Here is a 20317-nt window from a genome sequence, read left to right on the forward strand (position 1 = left end):
CCACTTCGGGAGAACTGGTTGTTAACTTTCTGAGCAGTTTGGTGAAAGAAATCATTAGGGCAGAGAACCAGTTGCATCCCATCACTAAGCATTAAGGGTGTGTTTAAAGAACCTGATTTTAAAAATTCTTGCAAAATCTAGCAAGTCTAGCACTTAATGCCATATCAGCTTCTGATGATTCTTGAAGATAGCATGGTACACGCCTTGCAAAAGTTGATTTCCACTCCCTCGTTAGGTTGTGGCTTGCAGCTTTCTCTGATGCTTTGATAATAGGGTAAACATGTTTCTTAAGGACAACAGCAAAGACTAATAACAGAACAGGTCTGAAAGATAAAAGTGTTTACCTGAAAAGGCAAATAAAGACATCCTTCAATTTATGCATTTACTCTATAGTTAGACTTCACATAGTAGGAAGAGTGAGTGTTGCTGAAGAAAAATCTGCCGATCACAGACTGTTCTCGTCAGCTAAGTATAACATCACCCTCATTTGTGTATGTTAGTTCAGGGAAAGTATTTTCCTTCCAATATTCTTCCATGGGAACAAAGGACTTCTTTCACTTTTGGGAGAGGGGAAGGAATGTGTTGCTTCTACATCCACTGCTTTCAACTTTGAATTAAGAAGTGATACAGGAACAAGTAAAAAGAGACTTTGCTCCACCAGAAGCTACATTCCTGACTATGAGTGGTTGACTGTGAGCAATAGAGAACAAATAATGGTGAAGGGGCCGACCTAGAAACCAGGTGACTGTGAGTTCTAGACCTACCTTAAGCATAAAAGACAGCTAGGTGACTTTGGACTAATTCCTCTCAGTCCAAGTCATGTCAGAGTTGTTGGAAAATAGGAGACAGAAAAATTAAGCATGTTTTCTACCTTGAGTTATAGATTTTTTTAAAAAGTGGGATAATATTACAATAATTTCCCTAAGCAGTTCTATACCTATTTAGAAAATAGGTTTTTTTTTAAAAAAAAAAAGCTCTTCTGAAGTGACATCTCCTACATGATTGTTACAGTGACTCATTATTCATCATGATTAAAAAGACAACAGGAGATATTGGTATTGTATGGCCAGTTTAATGGAGCAACCTCATTAGTTTTTGTTTTGGTAAATAGATGATTTGTGGCTGGCTATACTAGGTCATTGGGGGCAATGGTTGGGATTCAAATCCAATATTTAGAATGGAATAGAACAACAGAGTTGGAAAAGATCTTGAAGGTCTTCTAGTCCAACGCCCTGTTAGGCAGGAAACTCTACACCACTTCAAACAAATGATTATCCAATCTCTTCTTAAAAACTTCAAGTGTTGGAGCATTTACAACTTCTGGAGGCAAATTGTTCCACTGATTAATTGTTCTGTCAGGAAATTTGAGAGGCTCCTACAAAAATGAGGGAGTCAAATCTATTTTCCAAAGCACAAAAAAGGCACAGAAAGAAACAATAGATGACAACTAACCAAAGAGAGAACAACCTAGGACTAAAGAGAAATTTCCTAAGAGTGAGACCAATCAACCAATGGAATAGCTTGTCTTCAGTTGTTGTGAGTCACTAGAAGCTTTCAAAAAGAATGAGGGAAGTACATCCCAAAAGAATAGTGCAAGAAACCACTAAAACAATGCAGAAATCTTAAAACAGTCATTCCCCTTTTTAAAAAGTCAACTCCAAAGCAAACACAGCAGCTGAGAGGAAAACTAAGAGCAGCCACTCATACTAATTGAAAGCCTGCCAAAAACATTAACCCTTCCAACTCTATTATTCTATGTTCTCCATGTTCTAAATTGAGTGCTTCACAACAGAAGCAATACAGTTGGCTGGACCACACATGCATTAAATTCACAGCCTGTATGATCAAGCTGCATCATTGTCCCCTCCTGTATCTTTTCCCCCAGGAAGAAACAAGAAATAGCCAACATTGCATCAGCTATAAAAGGTCTTGGGAAACTCACAGAATTGTTACTTAATATTCTTTATAAATGAAACATTTTCATTTATAATGAAAATGTTTGTAATCTTGTTCTTCTTCCTGAATGGAAGAGGTTAATCTCATCCCTAGATGGGTGATTGATGGATTTCCCTGCCCTAATCCTGTCCTTTTCTGTTGTTTATTGACTTGATTCAGCGTGAATCTGTTGCATTGCAGCTGCAGCTGTTAGGTGGTTCTTGGCTGTCTACCCAGAGCTATTAACTGAAGGAAGAGACAGGGGAAAAAACCTCTCTTGCACTTTATTTTTAGCCAGTTCTCCAAACTGCATCAGCAATTCAGTAACAGTTCAGGAGAACCTGTGAGAACTGGCTGAACCTGTGATTGGGGGGGGGGGGGGAGAATGAAATTATCAAGGGAAAAAGGAATGAGATCAAACATGGAATGATGGCTCAAACTTCCCAATGATCTAGGGATACAGAGTGAAAATACTACGATGAACTGTGACTATTAACAGGTGAAAATGTTTTTGTGAAAACAGGCCAAGGCAGGGAACAAAGACAGATGAGCTGCAGCTTACATTACAAAATAATTAAATTTGCTTTGTGGGGAAAACAGAAGAGAATATTTCATTTCCAAATTTATTAGTCATTCCTGCTTTACCTGATTGCCTTTTGGTAATTCTTGCTCACCGGGACTTATCAGTGAAATGGTTTATTTCAAGTTTGGTTTAAAATTTGAAGATAACTAAAATTCTCTGCTTTGTTCTCCTAATCATTTATAGCCCAATAGTTAAGTTCTAAGATTCTCTAAAAAGAGTTGTAGTGCATTTTTTTCATTCTTCTTTTTCTAGGATTTTATTGCAGACTGGGTACATATACTATTCAACAAATATTTAGCTCCAGATGCTTAGCAGATTAACCAATGTAGACAGTTGACATATATTTGAGGATGGTTAAAACTGCAGTTTTGATGTACATATTAACTGAATACTTGACTGTTAAAAATACTGTATTTTTGGACTATAAGACTCTCCGGACTATAAGATGCACCTAGTTTTTTGGGAGGAAAACAAGAAATTTTTTTTGCCTCTGCCTCTCAGCAATTTGGCCCCTTGAAGCAAACAGCCTGGTCAGCTTCAGCACATCAGCTGATTGGCGGTTGGTTTAGCACGAGCAGCTGATTGACAGTTGGATCAGCCACCCGGAATACTGCCTATCAGCTGTTCCAGGCTGCAGGGATCACCACCGGCCATTGCCGCTATTGCCGCCATCACCTATCGCCGCCTCTGCATGCCCCATTTTTTACCTCCTTGCATCACATCTTTGGCCCATTCCAGGCAGCGGGGATCACTGCTACTGCCACCTGGAACTGGCCAAAAATGGGGCATGCTGAGGCGGCGATACATGGTGGTAGCGATGGGTGGTGTCAATTCCCGCAGCCTGGTACAGCTGATAGTGGTATTCTGGGAGTCTGATCCTACCACCAATCAGCTGCTCATGCTAAATCAGGCTGTGCTGAGCTGACCATGCTTTTTGCTGCAAGGAAGCAAATTGCTGGGAGGCCAAAGGGTAGGGGCCGGCAGGTAGGTGGGGCTTCGGTAACATTCGCTCTATACGATGCATAGATATTTCCACCCACTTTTTTGGGGGGAGGGAATTGCATCTTATACACCGAAAAATACGGTACTTTGTTTCATTTCCTTGAAGGGGTGGGTGCACCGTTTTTAATAAAATCTCAAAAAGTCCTGGCTCAAGCAGATTCAATATGCTTAGGAAGTGAAGCATTCAGTGTAGAATTTTTCTATCTTTATTTGTGGCTGTTTGGAAGGCAGTGCCAGAAATATAGCCGTATATCTGGTTTCCTGGTTCCGTTGACACTCGTAAACTTTTCATTTCTCTTACTGCTTTTTAATATTCCTAGGAAGATTGGATTCATTTCTGTGTCTGCTTATTTTTACGGATGAACAAAATTGTGTGCAAAATTAAAACTCCACAATTCTTATACCAGCATTTCTTCCATGATAATCTTCTCACTGTTTATACTATATAGTTGTATACATGTACAGTCTATTAGATCAGGCTGTAGAATCAGGACAACTTTTCTGTGGCTGTCCCCCCTCTGACATTCAGACGGGGCCCATCCTATTAGCCCTTCAGAGGCATGTGAAAACTTGGCATTTCACCCAGGCTTTGGATAGGGCACAAGTGAGCCCAGCAAATTGTATGGGGAGATTATGTGATATTGTGGTGCTGTATTTGGGATACCTAGTATTGTTGGGGTTACTTTATAATATTCTGGTTTTATTTAATGTTAGCGTTAAGCTGCCTCAGATTATCTTGCATAATATAAGGCAGCCATGTAAGTTTCTAAATAAATAAATATAAACATAACTATAAGTACAGGAGGAAGGTTGGAATTAAATTGGGTTAAAGTATGAAGCTTTATTACTCCTCAGTTGGCCTTGTGCTATAGGGTATCTCTGCAAAAGAATTAAGAGTTTTGCTGGGCCTTTAAAAATGACTGTTTGGTTATATCAGTTTATGCCTTGTGGCAGAGACTAATACTGTATATTACAATTTTAAAAACAATATGTGATTTATTGGCTACCCTTTGCAACTAAGCAAGATGAAAAATAAACTTCTTTGACTAAATATACACTCTACTATTCCTAACAGGGCCTTCATTTATTTTATAACCTTTCTGTGTCACACTTTCACACAGGATGATTTATTTATATATTTAACCCATTTACGTAGCTGCCCGTTTTCTAACCAATTCTAGGCGGCTCCCAATCGAACATTAAAACAACATATTGGGCTCATGTCTTATAAGCAGAGGGCCTCTTGGGGTAGCTTCAGTGTTGTTTTCATTTGCTTATGGTCTTCTATTATCTTCCTTATCTCCCATTTGGTATTCTGTCTGCTGTGACTGAGGCTGTTCTCACCATTCTGAACTCTCTTCATTCTCCACCCACTTTTTATAGTAAAATAAAACTTGTGCCATTAAAGTATAACATATTTTATGCGATTAATTGTGTTAGACCAAATATTTATTTACTTTTCTAACCACATCCCCATTCTCTTTGGGTGATCTGTATACTGTGTAATTCAGTGTCCATGCATTAATAACCTAACAATGAAAAACAATAAAAGCAACTTTCTTCCATCTAGTGCAGTGATGGTGAACCTATGCCACGCGTGCCACAGGTGGCACACGGAGCCATTTGTCAGTGCATGCAAGGCGCTGCCCTGTGGCCAGCTGAGTTCACCCTTTTTTAAAGCCATTTTTCGCCCTCCCCAGGCTCCAGAGGCTTTATAGGAGCCTGGGGGGCGAAAAGAGCCTCCCCTGCCCCCCCTGAGGCCCTCCGGAAGCTTCATGAGCGCAAAAAACCGGCCCTATGAGCAAACCGGAAGTTCGGGAATGGACTTCCAGTTTGCTCAGAGTGTCATTTTGACTGCTCCGGAGGCTTCAGGGAAGCCTAGTGGAGGTCCCTGAAGCCTTCGGAGGGCTTCCGGGGGGGGGGGTGTTTTCGCCCTCCCCAGGCTCCTAGAAAGCCTCTGGAGCCTGGGGAGGATGAAAAAAGCATGCAAAAAAATGGGAGGAGCGCCTGTAGTGCGTGCATACGCACTGGGGGCGTCACACATTGTATTATGGGGGTGGCACGCCCGCACATGACCCCTCCTACGCTCCCCCTACTTATGGCACAGGAGCCAAAAAAAGGTTCGCCATCGCTGATCTAGTGCTTTCCAAATCATTGCTTTTTTACAGCAAGGAGTTGGTATACACACTCATAATGTGCTTTTTTTTAATTACAAGAGGTAAATAAAGGTTAGAAATAGGCATTTTAAAATGTTTCTTGATTTTGATGTTAGAAGAACCTGACAGCTGAGTTTTTTGTAACTCATACATGCAGGTTACATTTCCTGTGTTCTGTGCAAGTCTTAACCACTATGGCAATCCCCTTAAACACCTCTTATCTAAATAATGGCATGCTCCTGTGTTTCTTTTCACTGACATTTTTTTTTTAATCTTTTAACTTCTTTGAATTTTGGTTTAAGTTGTGGTTTCACAAGACAGTTGAATTCATTAAATTCCTGTCTGGACTTTAGCATTTTGGTCTAACACTTAGTTGTCGTTTTCAGCTTGCTGAAAGGCAGAATTCATGAATAATTTTCAGAAATATGAGCTGTGTTCTCTCATTTTTAAAAGCACAGGTTTACTATACAAGCAGAGTATCAATGAAAGGAAAACAATATTTTTTGCATTTCTTTTTTTTTAAAAAAAAATAGAAGACAGCTTATTTTTTCATCACTCATCTCACACCGTTCTTTGAAAAATAAGATATATTTATTTGTCATCCATGCGTATTATTTCCACTAACAACAAGCATAGTGCTCCCATGCCGATAGCAACAGAGATAGAATGGGATTTCTGAAACCAACATGTAAATTTAGATGCCCTCCCCATTTATACAAAATCTCCAAATTTCCCTTGAAAGCAGGGAATGACATATCTTCCGATCAACTTCATGAATACCGAGCATACACAGTTTGCATAGTTTATACATGGACCACTGTGGCATTTTAAGTTGGAGACAGGGTGGCACACAATTGAATGCCTGGAATTCCTGTTTAAAAAGAATGTATTTTTTTGTAGGGTTCCATAGTTTATAAACTCTCAATATTGGGAGAAAATAATTTAATGTCTGTTAACCAATTTGGGGCCCTGAAATACAAATTTTGGAAGTCAAAGGTTGTTCATTTATGAAGAAGGTGGGGATACTGAATTGGAAGAAGTTGAACATGAACTTCATTTGAAATGCTGTTGTGATTTTTAACTTATTTAACTGGGAATTAAAAACAACCGATTTAATTTAAGCCAAACTGACAATACTGCTTGTCTTCTAAAATTAGTCCATAGAGTTGAAGCAGAAAACCTATGGAATCCAAATGTTGCTGAAGAGTCACTAAGAGCTCCAGTCAGCACGACCAATTCCAGTGTGATTAAAAATGCCACTTTGAGCTTCTCCGATAACAGAAGGCATGCACATGTAACTCAAACAGAAAAACTCTTCTTTTTTGAGTTATAAATTACGTACTTCTTTCTCCTTGAAGTTCTCTTAAAGAGATGAGAAGACTGAAATGGTTCTCCTAATGTAAGAAAACTTGGAGAGAACATTGTTTGCTTTTTCAAAAATAGGGCTAGAGATAGTCATGCAAATGACAGAATTGGAAAGAAGAGAATAAACCAGATTATAAGCAGAAGCAAATACCAGAAATTAAGCATGTATTATAAAAAATAAGATTCTCTTCTGTTTCTTAATTATCCTATTAATTATTATTCTCTTCTTTTTGCTTGTTTGGGGCCCGTAACGCAAACGTAACAAAGAGCTGCTGGTAATGTGGTCTTATATCTGTACTTCCTATGCCTTATATCTGGCGTACAGTTTTCCTTAATGCTTCTTTTGTAGAAACAACCATTTTGTCCATGAAACAGAACAATATAAATGTCATAAAAATATAATCCAGTCAAAAACCAAATAGTAGCAATCTCTGTGTGTATCATCACATGTTTTCCAAGGAGAGTCTGGATGCAGGGGTGAAATGCTACCAGTTTGGACCGGTTCGCCACAACCAGTAGTAAAAAAACATGCTACCGGATTGGGCGAACCAGTATTTCCCACAGTAAGCTGTGATGCGTGATTTATATTAGCCAGAAAGCAGAAACGTGTGCACGCACCCACATTTGCGAATCGGTAGCTAAGATTTCACCCCTGTCTGTGTGTATTTAAGACTAGCCATGGGATGGGTTCAGTAACAAAATGTGGCTTTCTGAAATTTATTTTCTGCTACCTTTTAGGTCAGAGTGGCTTGGGAAAATCAACTCTAATCAATACCCTTTTCAAATCCAAGATCAGTCGCAAGTCAGTGCAACCCAGTTCTGAAGAGCGTATTCCCAAGACAATTGAAATCAAGTCCATCACACACGGTGAGTGTTGCCAAAAGATGGTCTGCCTGGAGTTTTTTTTTGTGGAAAGTTAGCAGCCAGGGAAAGAGGGTCCATGGAGTCACCTTTTGATTGACTAAGATAGAAGATCCTTGAAATGTTAAAATGCTTAAACTTCTTTATCAAGGACATCTTTGATAAACATACATGTAAAGAAGGATTTCCCATATACTCATTGTGTTTATCCCAAAGTGATACGTTGCTATTTAACATCTTCACATTCCATTTCAGATATTGAGGAAAAAGGTGTTCATATGAAACTGACTGTCATTGACACTCCTGGATTTGGGGACCACATTAACAATGAGAATTGGTAAGGCACTTTCAATGGAGAAATGCACCAAGAACAAGGGGAGCGGCACTTCAAAAACTCCTGCTAAACAAAGTGGCTACTCTACTTTTTTTGGTTGTTGTTTTGTTTTGGCTGACACTGATTGACTGACTGACTTGGTGCAAAATCAGTTCAGACTAAACTTTCTTCCACCTGTGGGCTGAAAACAAAAAGAGAAGAACTTAATCGGGATAAGAGCAAAAATTATGCCAAAATTTATTGATTCTTCAAAAGCTAGGAAATTTTCTAAAGCAAACCGTACTTTACAGACATGGAAATTTGCAGTTACTTATACATCTTTTCTCATGAGGATTGGCTGACCAATTAAATTACTCAGAAAAGAACTACGATGGAATTCCTTCTATAACGTGTAGGAAAATGTGATGCCATGGTGCACTATTAGCAAAGGGTCACCTCCATGGTTGATGTGAATTATATGAGTGAAAGAAAGGACTCTTGAGAATACATCTTACTGTTTCCTTACTATTTTGCAAAGGATCTGGAATAAGGAATATCAAATGACATCAACCTTCCAAAGTCAACAAAACAATGGTGGCATGCCTCCAAATACAGCAAATGCAAATTAGCTTCAGATTTCATTCCTCTCTTAACTTTAAGGGGGCCTGCCTGTCAAAGAGCATAAGTAGAAATACAGGGGAGAGTTAAAGGCTGTATATTTCTTCAGTGAAGAGACGCTGATACTGAGCACTGCATGCTCGGGAAACTACCTGTGTGTGTGTGTGTGTGTGTGTGTGTGTCTGTCTGTCTGTCTGTCTGTCTGTCTGTCTGTCTGTCTTGTATTCGGGTCTTTTCCCGTATAAAATCCAGCATACCTACACCTGTGAAAATCTATGAAAACAAATATATATGTGTGTGTGTGTGTATGCGTGTGTACACACACACACGCGTGCGCGCACACACACACACATATTTTCATAGATTTTCACGGGTGTAGGTATGCTGGATTTTACACAGGAAAACACCCGAATACAAGAAGACATACATACATACATATTATACACACGCGCACATACAAATAAAGGTAGTTTATATATATGTATATACTGTATGTATTAATTTATTTAGAGAACTTATATAGTCATGTATCTCATATGATTCTAGGTAGGTCAGTCAATAAAAACACAGTTAAAATAGAAGTACCTCCCTTCCTCATCCAGGTGGTAAGATCAACCGGCTTCCCAGCTCAACCCCCTCCTATCCCAATGCTCAAGTCAAGAGTCAGGGCTTCACAGTCATCTAGAAGCTAAAAGCATAGGGATCCCTTGGGTGTCAGGCGAAGGGTTGGTCCAAAGAGCTGTGTGGTCACCATGAAGGTGCATCTTCAAGGTTCCATCAAATGATAACATTAAGGGTAGGGACCTGGAGTGTTTCTACCCTGTCTAACTTTTCATAGCAAGCATTTGAGAATTTTTGTTTGCAAACCCTGGGTGGCTGTGATGTGCCTCTGCCAACAAGCAACAATCTGCTGTATCTCCTGAAAAAGCCCAAAATGGAAATGTTAGCCTTCCTAACAATTCTGTCAAAATGAAGTGGCTGATTTTTTAAATACTTCCTTATTGCTCATAATTGTATACTTAAATCAGACTGAGAGAGTTGATTCTGTGATTCTCTGCCCATGCACTTTTTCCTGTAAAGTGCTAGCAAAAGTACAGTGTATACAAACAAACATAATTAGCCAACGCCCTCTTCTTTTATTAAACTTGACGTGCTTAAAGAGAAAATCTTGGAGAAAACTTATGTGGTCCTTAGGAGTCAAAAACGACTTGATGGCAATCAATCGGTGCTTCAAAGCTTGAGAAAATGAATGCACTGTTTTTTTTAAGAGAATCCCTGCCTCTAATATGTTATTTTTCTTCCTTTCTTTCTTGCAACAGTTGGCAACCTATTATGAAGTTCATCAATGACCAATATGAAAAGTATCTCCAGGAAGAGCTAAATATTAATCGGAAGAGGCAGATCCCGGATAGCAGAGTTCACTGCTGTATATATTTCATCCCTGCCACTGGCCACTCGTATGTATGCTCCTTCCGAACTATACCCTCTGATTTTCTGTAGATGAGCTCAGTGGCACAGATTGCCACCTTTCCCTGGAACCAGACATCCAAGAAAATATGTGCTTGCTCAGTCCCTGCCTTCAAATAAGCCTTGCATCATTACTAGCCCTGTTTTCTTTCCCCCTTGCAAGTCACACAAACACACCTTTTCAGTTGCAGCTGGACCTAGGTGCTGATTCACAGCTTGTCTGGCAAGGCAACCTATCCTTCCTTGAGAACCATCATACTTCCACATATTAGCTCTTCCCCTCTTACAGCCGCTGAAACATTAGACTGCCTGGGAGAGGCTTTTTAATTGCGCCCCACGGTTTCCCTCTCACCCTGCTGCTTGCGTGGTAAGCGGTGCCTAAAAGTCTGCCTAGTGTATTCCTCTTTTCCCAGAAACATGTGTTTCCAATATAAGGCTAGGGTTTTGAACCTATGAGACACATCATTTCTGACTTTCATGTAGCTTGATATCCCTGCTGGAGGTTAGGCCTAGGTGTTCCTTGGGCCTCTGCCCCAGACAGTTCATTCTAGGGCTTTGCTTTCCTATCCCATGTCAAAAAAAAATGACATATGGATTGAGGGAGGGGGAGTTGGCAAGAAGTAGCGAGTTTATAGGGAAGGTCGAGTTGCAGTTTGCAGGCAGGTTGTAATGGATGTGGGAAGAGTCAGGGAAAAAACAGATGTACCCAGTCTCTCTTTGTGTGTCTCCCCCCCCCGCCCCCCCGGCAACCCCTCCCCCCTCTTTCTCTTTTTCTGCTTCCTTTTAAACTTTTCCGTAATTGCTCCTGGTAGTTAAGGATACACTGAGAGTCTTTCTGGTCTGTGATACTGTACTCAGGGTTGTATGGCTTTTAAGAAAACTTTCAAGTTTAACTAAGCACCTTATATACTCGTGTATAAGCCCATCTGCAAATAAACTGACCCTGTGTTAATCAAAACACCACAAAAAAATAAACCATCCACAAGTAACCAACCCTCGGAATTTTTTTGTGTTTTAATTTTCAGTCAGCTTATATGTGGGTGGCACATGTTTTTTTGCATGGTATTTTGGTTTAAAAAAATTAAATCTGCTTATCCATGTGCATATGCAGAATATGTGAATACATTTTAAAAGTATTCCTGAATATACTTGTGGTTAAGCCTGTCCATGGATAAGCCAAACCCAATTTTCTGGGTGTATTTTGGCACCTTACATTCTGTGAGCATATATCACACGTGCGCACACACCCATTTCCACTCTGAATTGATTTGGCACCCTCTTCCCGTCAGTGTAATTTTCTGTTCTTGTGCATCAGGGAGGGAAGCTGAGTCTGCTCTTTGTTCTAATTTCCTTTAAAGCTTTACTTCCCCACCTCCATCAAAACTCCATCCAAGACCCTTTAAGTACACAAGGAAGTACCCTGCTTGCATGTGCTCTACTGTACCAGTGTACAGATAGTCAATGACTTGCAACAGGAATGGGTTCCGGCAGGGACTACTGCCGGTTTGCTCGTGGGCACACTGCACGGGCATGCACAGTGCAATAAAAATTGTTCTGCGCATGTGCAGAAGCGAAAAACAAGATGGCGGCTCCTGGAGAACTGGTTCGGGGGCATGGCAGGCTTGGCTCACCGCCTATTCCAGCGACCCAGGAGGCCACCAAAACACTACCAGTTTGGCCGAACCAGTAGGAACCCACCACTGACTTGCAACCATTTATTTTGTGACAGTTTGAAGTTAGGACAACACTGAAAGAAGTGTCTTACAGGTGGTTCTTGCACTCACCATTGTTGCAGCATCCCCACGTTCACGCGATCAAAATTCAGGCCCTTGGACTTATGATGAGTACAGTGTCCCAGAGTCACTTGATCACTGTTTTCAACTTTCCCAGCCAGCTCCCAAGAAGTAGAGTAACTGACTGAGGGAAGCTGGATTCACTCAGTGATCACATGCTTCACTTAACAACTGGTGTCATTCACTTAACAGCCAAGGCAAAACAGGTAATAAAATTTAACCCAATTGTGGTCATACATGGAAGACTATTCATAGTGAAATTTACTGGGTGAAGTTTCGAGTGCCATAATTTAGGGAATATTAGCCCTTTGATTGGCCAGGCCAAGAAACACTGCAGGATTCCAGGAATGCTACTTTATTGTTGCAGGATATATTAGATTAATCTTGACGGCATGTGCATAACCTTCACGGCACCCTTTTTAAAGAGAACAGGGTCAAGGTGGGGTTATTCTGAGACACTTTTTCAGCCTTTCTACTTTCCCAGAGCTGAGGAATCATTTTCTTTTTGAGGTCAGAGCAAAATTCTTTTCATCACTTCTATATTTCCTCCACTTGTCCCTTGAGTGTATTCTTCAACATTAAAATGATGGGTAAGGGTCAATTTGCAGGCGTTTCCACTAAATCCTAGTGGGGACAGTCTACTCTCCCAAAGTAGACTCTAAGTATACTATAGAGGGCATTATACACTTGCCAAAGACTGTATTTTTCTTGATTCCTCCCTTGATATATGTTTGTTTATTTGGAATACTCAACTCTGTGCCATTCATCCTAATACAACTGAATTTGTTTTGGGGATGGTTCTCTGTTTATATGATACTTTGCACATTGATCTGTGGAGTTGGATACACATTATAGCCAAGAGTTTGTTATCACTAACAAACAGTTCAATTCATTGAGTTATAGAGAGAAGCATGTTGATTTGCGAACAGGAATGTCTCTTCTTATTCCTAAGGATTTAACATGACTCTTTTTAGGAGGTTTTCTGCAAGAGGGTAATAGATACAAGCAGTATAACATGCATGCCTGCTTATCATCTTATTGCCTTTTGAGACAGTGTTTTAGAACATGCATAAAATTATACTTTTCTTATTCCTTGTTCAAACTTCAACTATTAACACAACATTTCACTTATTCTCACACATACAGTACTGTACTTCTCTTGTGTACTACTGTTCCTTTACCAAACCTCAATATAAAATATATTCATACAATATGCAACAGTGTTCCATGTGCCTCGGCATATAGTCATGTTGGCCATATGACCACAGAAATGTCTACTGACAACACTGGCTCCCTCAGCTTAGAAACTGAGATGAGCATCACCCCCTAGAGCCGTGATGGCGAAACTATGACACACGTGCCACAGGTGGCACGTGGAGCCATTTGTCAGGGCACGTGAGGCGTTGCTCTGTCATCTGGTCTGCGTGCATGCGTGCTCTGGCCAGCTGACTTTGGCCTTCTTTTGAGGCCATTTTTCACCCTCCGGAGTCTTCAGGAGGCTTCCCTGAAGGCTCCGGAGAGCAAAAACTGACCCTAAGAACAAACCAGAAGTCACAATTCCTGAACTTCCGGATTCCCCCTAGCTCCATTTTTCACCCTCTGGAGCCTTCAGGGGCCTTCAGGAGGCTTCCCTGAAGGCTCCTGAGAGCAAAAACCCTACGAGCAAACTGGAAGAGGGTGTCTGGGGGGGGGCATGGGGAGGCTGTTTTTGCCCTCCCCAGGCTCCTAGAAAGCCTCTAGAGTCTGGGGAGGATGAAAAAACCATGCCAAAAGCGGTGGGGTTTTCTGGTCGTGCGCACATGCACATGCGGGGGGAGGTCACACCCATAGCATTATGGGTGTGGCACGCCTGCACATGACCCTCCTGTGCTCCCCCTGCTTTGGCATGGGAGACAAAAAAGGTTCGCCATCACTGCCCTAGAGTCAGAAACAACTGGACAGGGGAATCCTTTATCTTTACCTTTATAATATATTCCTTAATTATATTCCATAATTCAACTCTATCATAGACTTTCTCTAAACCACTAAATGTGTTGTAAACATAATTCTACACATACATAGATTTCTAATGACTTGCTAAACTTGTTCAGTACATTCCTTGTTTAACATAAAGCCATGGTACTTTTGGTCAAAATTCAGTGAGAATTCTGCCACATGCTTTCCTAGGCATGCTTAAGAAACTAAACCTCCTATAGCTTTTGCATTTACTCCTTTTTGCTTTGTAGAAGGGAACATTAACATTTTCCCAGTCATTGGGCATGGATGCACTTTTCACATGTGCATATTATACAAATCACAGAGCCACTCGATCATCTCCATCAGGTGAAGGTTCTCTAGTTGCATCATCAACAACAGCTGTGATTAACATTTTTCAGTACCCTCAAAGTATCTACTATGACTTCCCCTTCATCATTCTGTTTGGAGTCACAAATGTTTCTGACATTCATTACTTCGAGATAACCACTAACCCCCACATATATATATATATATATATATGTGTGTGTGTGTGTGTGTGTGTGTGTGTGTGTGTGTGTTAACATATAAAATATTCTTTCTGGCATTTTTTAAAAATTTCAGCTTTGTCCTAAATGATTCCATTGCTTTAATTTTTATTGTCATTCAGACTTTTTGTTTAGCCCTCTTCAGATTTTTTTAAAAAATACATTAAAATTGCTCTGCATTTTCTCTGCTTTTTTCAAACTCTTTCAAACTTTGGTTATATTCTTTGCAGCTCTTTATATATCGCCACACACATTTATCATTCTCTTGGGGTTTTTTTAAATTCTCCCACATGCGTTTTTTTTTAATGCACTATCACTTTCAGTTTATTGTTCCACTAAATCTCCTTGCTCATACTTCTCATTTGTTTTATTCCACAAACCTTGTGCCAATCAGCTTATCCATCCTTTTTTTCCTTTTTACCCACTTTGTATTTGTTCTGTTGGGAGTGCAATAATTTTTATTTTGGTTTTTTCCCCCCACTTTTCCTCCTTTTAAAAAATCTATTCAAGTCATACAGATTCTTCTCTACAACAGCACATTTTTTCCTCCCAATATTTTCCCTTTGACACTACTTAATTGTGCTTAATTGTGAATCTTTTTCAGATTCATCTCCCTTGTTGTCTTCATTAATTCTAATAAACCATCAAATATATCATGTTTTTAAATTTATATTCCTTTCATTTGCATGTGTTCTCATTAGTAGACTTATGAATAAGCAAAGTATTTAGAACAAAGGGATCTATCTTTAAGTAATCACTCATTCGGTTTAACATTATTATTCATTCTTCAGTCTCTGAATGGCCCAATCAGCTTTTCTATATTTGTTCATTGCATTCCCAGTCATCCATCCCTATTATATAGCAAAAAAACCCATTTTTTTCTGGATTATATTTATTCAGTGTATTGTGAAATTTTCTCTCAAATTTACCCGATTCTTTTATTATCACCATTCATTGGGCATAAGATACTGATATCACCTACTTAGGGATTTGTACTTCTACTCATCCAAATGCATCGGTTCATAAATGTTAGACCAGGAATCTCCAACTTGTGGGCCAAGGCCCACTGCCGTGTGAGTGTGCTACCATCACCGTGAGCATTGCTCTCGTGGCCCTATTTGCTCATGCGCGTGCATGTGTAAAGGCACCTGCCCCTCCACCCTTCCAGGCCACCAACCCAGAAAGGTTGGAGAACTCTGTTAGACCTTTCATTCATAATTAACATGTATCTTCACTTTCTTGTCTGTATTCAACACCACTCTATTAAATCAGAATATTCAAACCTATTACATATTCCACCTTTTTATTTTATCGACTCACAGCTTTTCTTGCTTTCATTTCATTATACTAATGTATACTTTTTTACCATTTAGTCCTCTTATATTTAAAGTTACAGTCTTCCATAGGCTATTACAGTCTTAAGAAGGGTTCATAAATGCTGGCTTGTACTGGTGCCCATTGTAGCTTTGGTCAATTGAGGCTCCCTAATAATGTTTTTACTAAGAAAAAAGAGGCGTAGACTGGTTACCGGCCTTGATTTTACCCTATACAGTATTGCCTGCTAACCGTAAAGATGGCTGAACACTTTTGGGCCAGTGTGCTATAGACACACACCAAAGCCCACATTTTATGTCAAGCTGACACTATTTTATGCAGTTCTCTACAATAGAAATTATTTTGTAAGCCAACATATTATTTTTTGTATTCCATCAATTAGGAGATAGAACTTATGATTTATGAACAAAAGGCCAATGTGTCAGCAAGCTCTAGACATACTCTAGATTTCTTTCGGTTCTAATTAAGTCACCCAAAAATTTCGACAGTCTTTATGTGCAGCATTTGAGTTTACTCTACTGTGGTTAATATAAATTAATTTTTCCTTGGGACATGGAGACCAGCTTGCAGTGCAATATTCAAGTTTGGATTATATTTAGTTCGGTTTAGTTTTCTCTCTTACACACACACACACACACACACACACACACACACACACACACACAACACAAACACAAATACACTTTCTCTTTCAACAGTTATATATTTGTGCATATCAGTTTGTGTGAGAACAAAAATGTTCCAAATGGAACTTTTGAATCCTTTGCTTCAGCCTTTAGTTGTTTTCAATTCATATCACTTATTGCTAATTTGGAAAAGTACCATAGTTAATTTCATTGTAGGCTGGAGCCTTCTTCCATCTAAGATGGACTGTGTGCTATCAGCAAGAGCAGTTTCCACCCCATGCCTGTGCGTGAATGGAGATTGGAAAAGTTCTGATCATCCATTTCTTCCAGAGTCCTTGGACGGTTGATGGTCCACCACCTTATGAATAACCTTTACTCCAAAAGGGAAGTTAGATATTGGGTGGGTAGTAGTTCAGTATATAGAGTCAGTTCCTTTAGGATTGGTTGCACCAAAGCCTTCTTCAAGTACATTGACTTCTCCACCTTCCCACAGTAAAGTTTTATAACCATCAAAACCCGGCTTCCTATCAACTTCCTGGCAATCTAGAGTTGAAGCTTACTACATGAGGCAGAGCTCATCTCGCAAAGGGTTTCTATCTGCTTCCTCGGGATTAAACTTTTTCCATCAAGCATTGCTAGCACTTCTGTTTCTGGGTTTCTGACTTGGAATGAATACAAGTAAGTTTGCCAGTGACCCATCCCAATTCCTATTCTAGGTCAGGAGCAAACAAGTGACCCTTATAATTAAAATGAAGAGCTAAACATCCATGTGTGTAATCTAAATTGAGTATACTGAGGAAATCTTATTTCACTGGTCACTGCCATTAGTTAGCATGCTGGCAACCCCTCTCCCCCAACCCAGGCTTCCCTTTTGACCCAGCAAGGACTAGAAAGCTGCTTATTCGCATGGGATGAAACACTATCACTGTTTACTTTCTGGAATTTCATGCTTTGGGAGAATCTTTTGCAACCATTTCTGCTTCATAAATTTTCTTGGATGTCTGTGTTCACATTTGCATATTGATGCTGATAACTCATGCAAAAATGAGAAGCAACATGGTTTCTGTCACCTCATAACTTTGTCATGAGGTTCAGTGCTGATTCTCCTGCAGGAAGACAACTTGAGTTGTGCCTCAGTGTGTGTGTGTGTGTGTGTGTGTGTTTTGATTTTAAAAAAAGATAAACAAAAACAACCATTTTAAAATTACTTGCATAGACTGTGTGAATCCATCTGCCCCATTTGCTTTATCCTTTTATTGTATACACAATGAATGCGTGAATTTCTAGTTTAGCATGAACATAATAATGTAGTATCCAATCTGGGTTGGTCATGAGGGCCAAGAGTTTTAGTCTTTCAGGCTTTCAGACTTGTGCTGGAGCCCATCTTCAGGCGACCTCTCTCTCTATGCATTTACATAGAGTGTGTTACACTCTGCTAGAGAGAAGCTCCCTGAGGATGGACTCTAGCACAAGTCTGAAAGCTTGGAAGAGAAAATAGCAATAGCACTTAGACTTATATACCATTTCATAGTGCTTTCCAGCCCTCTCTAAGCAGTTTACAGAGCCAGCCTATTGCCCGCAACAATTTGGGTCCTCATTTTACCCACCTTGGAAGGATGGAAGGCTGAGTCAACCTTGAGCCTAGTGGGATTTGAGCTGCCAAATTTGCAGGCAGCCGTCAGTCAGCAGTAGTAGCCTGCAGCACTACACTCTAACCACTGCACCTCCATGCAGGTGCAGTGGTCCCAGTGACTGACCCAGATTGGATCCTGCAACATTATCCTGAGACATGTATATTTGCTTTCATTCATGAATGTAACACGTTAACATGGGAAGAAATGAAGGCTGCAACATTAGGCAGGACTCCGGCATGTTCTTAAAGAGCCAGTGATCAGCTTAACCAGGAGTGTTTTGTGCCACAAGAGAGTGTGTCTTAATATATATTTTCTAGATATCACGGTGATTAATGCTGGAATCAGTCAGGATACCCACAGCTTTCTTTATCGATCACAGCAGTTGGGCTGGAAGCTCTATCCTAGGTAGCAGAATGCAAATAGGAGTTTCACTAACATTTTAGTTATTTATTTTACTGGGAGATTTACAACCCACCTTTCAGAACATGGTTCTCAGGAGAGAAAGCAATTGTTACAATATGAAATACCTGGAAACCACTTGGCAAAATAACTGCTCTTCAGTTAATTAAAGCCAAATACAGCTAACTTGGAACTTTAAGCCTGTCAAAGCTTTTAAAAGCATTCTTTGCAAAAGGTAAGTGATTTCCATGAGAAATTGGCTCTCTCTTTCTCCGTCTGCCACATGATGGACTGAAGTTAGAATGTTTAATATATTAAACTTATTATTAAAGATATTTTATCCCTCCTATTATTTTTATAAATTACTCCAGACGGTAAATATACTCCTCCTCTTTTCCCCACCACAACAACCCTATGGGTGGGTTGAGCTGAGAATGATTGGTCCAAAGTACCCACCTTGCTTTTATGTCTAAGGAGGAACTGGAACTCAGGGTCTCCAGGTTTCAAGCTTGGCACCTTAATCCTTAGACCAAATTGTTTTTTTTCTTTTTCTCCTGCCGCCGGCTGCTTCTCTGGAGTATATTGTGACAATATGCCTGTTTTTTCCAACCATGTAGCCTTCCCTGATTTCTCTTGTATAAAATGTATCCTAATAGCAACAGCACTTAGGCTTATATAACGCTTCACAGTGCTTTATAGCCTTCTCTAAGTGGTTTGTAGAATCGAACTGCTGGCAGTCAGCAGAATTAGCCTGCAATACTGCCTCAGGGCCTAGTTGAACACAGCAACCTTTTCTCCCTTGGCCAAAATTAGCTGGTCACTTGCAGAAGCCTTGAAGACTAAGAAACGAAACAAACAAACCCCAACCTTAACAAGAAATAAAAACAAATGAAGGAATGGGGGAGCAGCTAAGTGAAATGTATATGTTGTTCTGTTTTGTGAGGGAAGAAGAAACACATGGGACTTAGACCTGCCATCCACCAGAAGGCAAGCCTATTGCTTCAAAGAAAATAGCATAACCCTTCTAGCCAGAAGTTAAGCTCCCTTTTCACTACGCCTAGATTACTGCAAACTAAGAATTGGTTTGGGTTTGTCAGTTTTCCATATTTTATTCAACCATATCTGTTATATTCGATTCCATGTACATTTGCAAACATTAAAAGTATTTTTAAGAATTGCTTTTGCATGCAATTGTGTGCATTTCTGTATCTGATTTTTGAGCAGGGAACCACACTTTAAAAGTCACAACACAAACCAAAGAAGAACTGTCTGCATTCTATTTTTGCTGGTATGTATGCAATGTAAGCTTTGTATACATTTTGTATGCATAGACATATTCACAGAATGCAGATATGTCCTGAGTTACAAGGAGATATAGGAAGCTAAAATTGTATTTGTTTGCCTTGTTTGTTTGTTTTTTACTCTGAAGAGTTCAGTTGAATTGAGTTCCCTTGTTAAATTGCTGCAATGAATTAGGCTAAGAGAGTTAGCAGTATATGGCTGTGGCTTCTGATGTGGACAACTTTAAAATGGGATTGAAGACATTTACCAAACAATTGCTGCCAGGATAATTTTTTTAATCAAGATAATATTATTTCAGTGTTCTAGGCAGCCTGCCCCCGGGTGCCAATTCTTGATGAACATGAACTACTTGCTCTCACACTGATGGTGGCTTTTCCTTAGGCATCTCCATGACTTTGTGAGACCTTGGCCTGACTGTATATTGAGT

At 39.9% G+C, this 20317-nt stretch overlaps 1 protein-coding gene across 9 annotated transcripts in view; it reads left to right on the plus strand.

Moving 5' to 3' along the window:
- SEPTIN9 (septin 9) overlaps window positions 1–20317 on the plus strand; it is a 275134-nt gene that overhangs the window by 243327 nt on the left and 11490 nt on the right. For all 9 annotated transcript variants that reach the window (XR_015695999.1, XR_015695998.1, XM_087709853.1 and 6 more), the window contains 3 exons: window positions 7780–7908; window positions 8158–8239; window positions 10153–10290. Coding sequence is in view for 7 of the 9 variants with exons in the window: in XM_087709853.1 (XP_087565979.1) it covers window positions 7780–7908; window positions 8158–8239; window positions 10153–10290 (349 nt within the window). In the remaining 2 variants the exon portion in view is untranslated. The remainder of the gene's footprint in view (window positions 1–7779; window positions 7909–8157; window positions 8240–10152; window positions 10291–20317) is intronic.

Source organism: Thamnophis sirtalis, unplaced genomic scaffold (assembly GCF_051295495.1).
Source record: "Thamnophis sirtalis isolate CommonGarterSnake01/CBP01778 unplaced genomic scaffold, rThaSir2_p1.2 scaffold_3, whole genome shotgun sequence".
Classification (NCBI taxonomy): domain Eukaryota; kingdom Metazoa; phylum Chordata; class Lepidosauria; order Squamata; family Natricidae; genus Thamnophis; species Thamnophis sirtalis.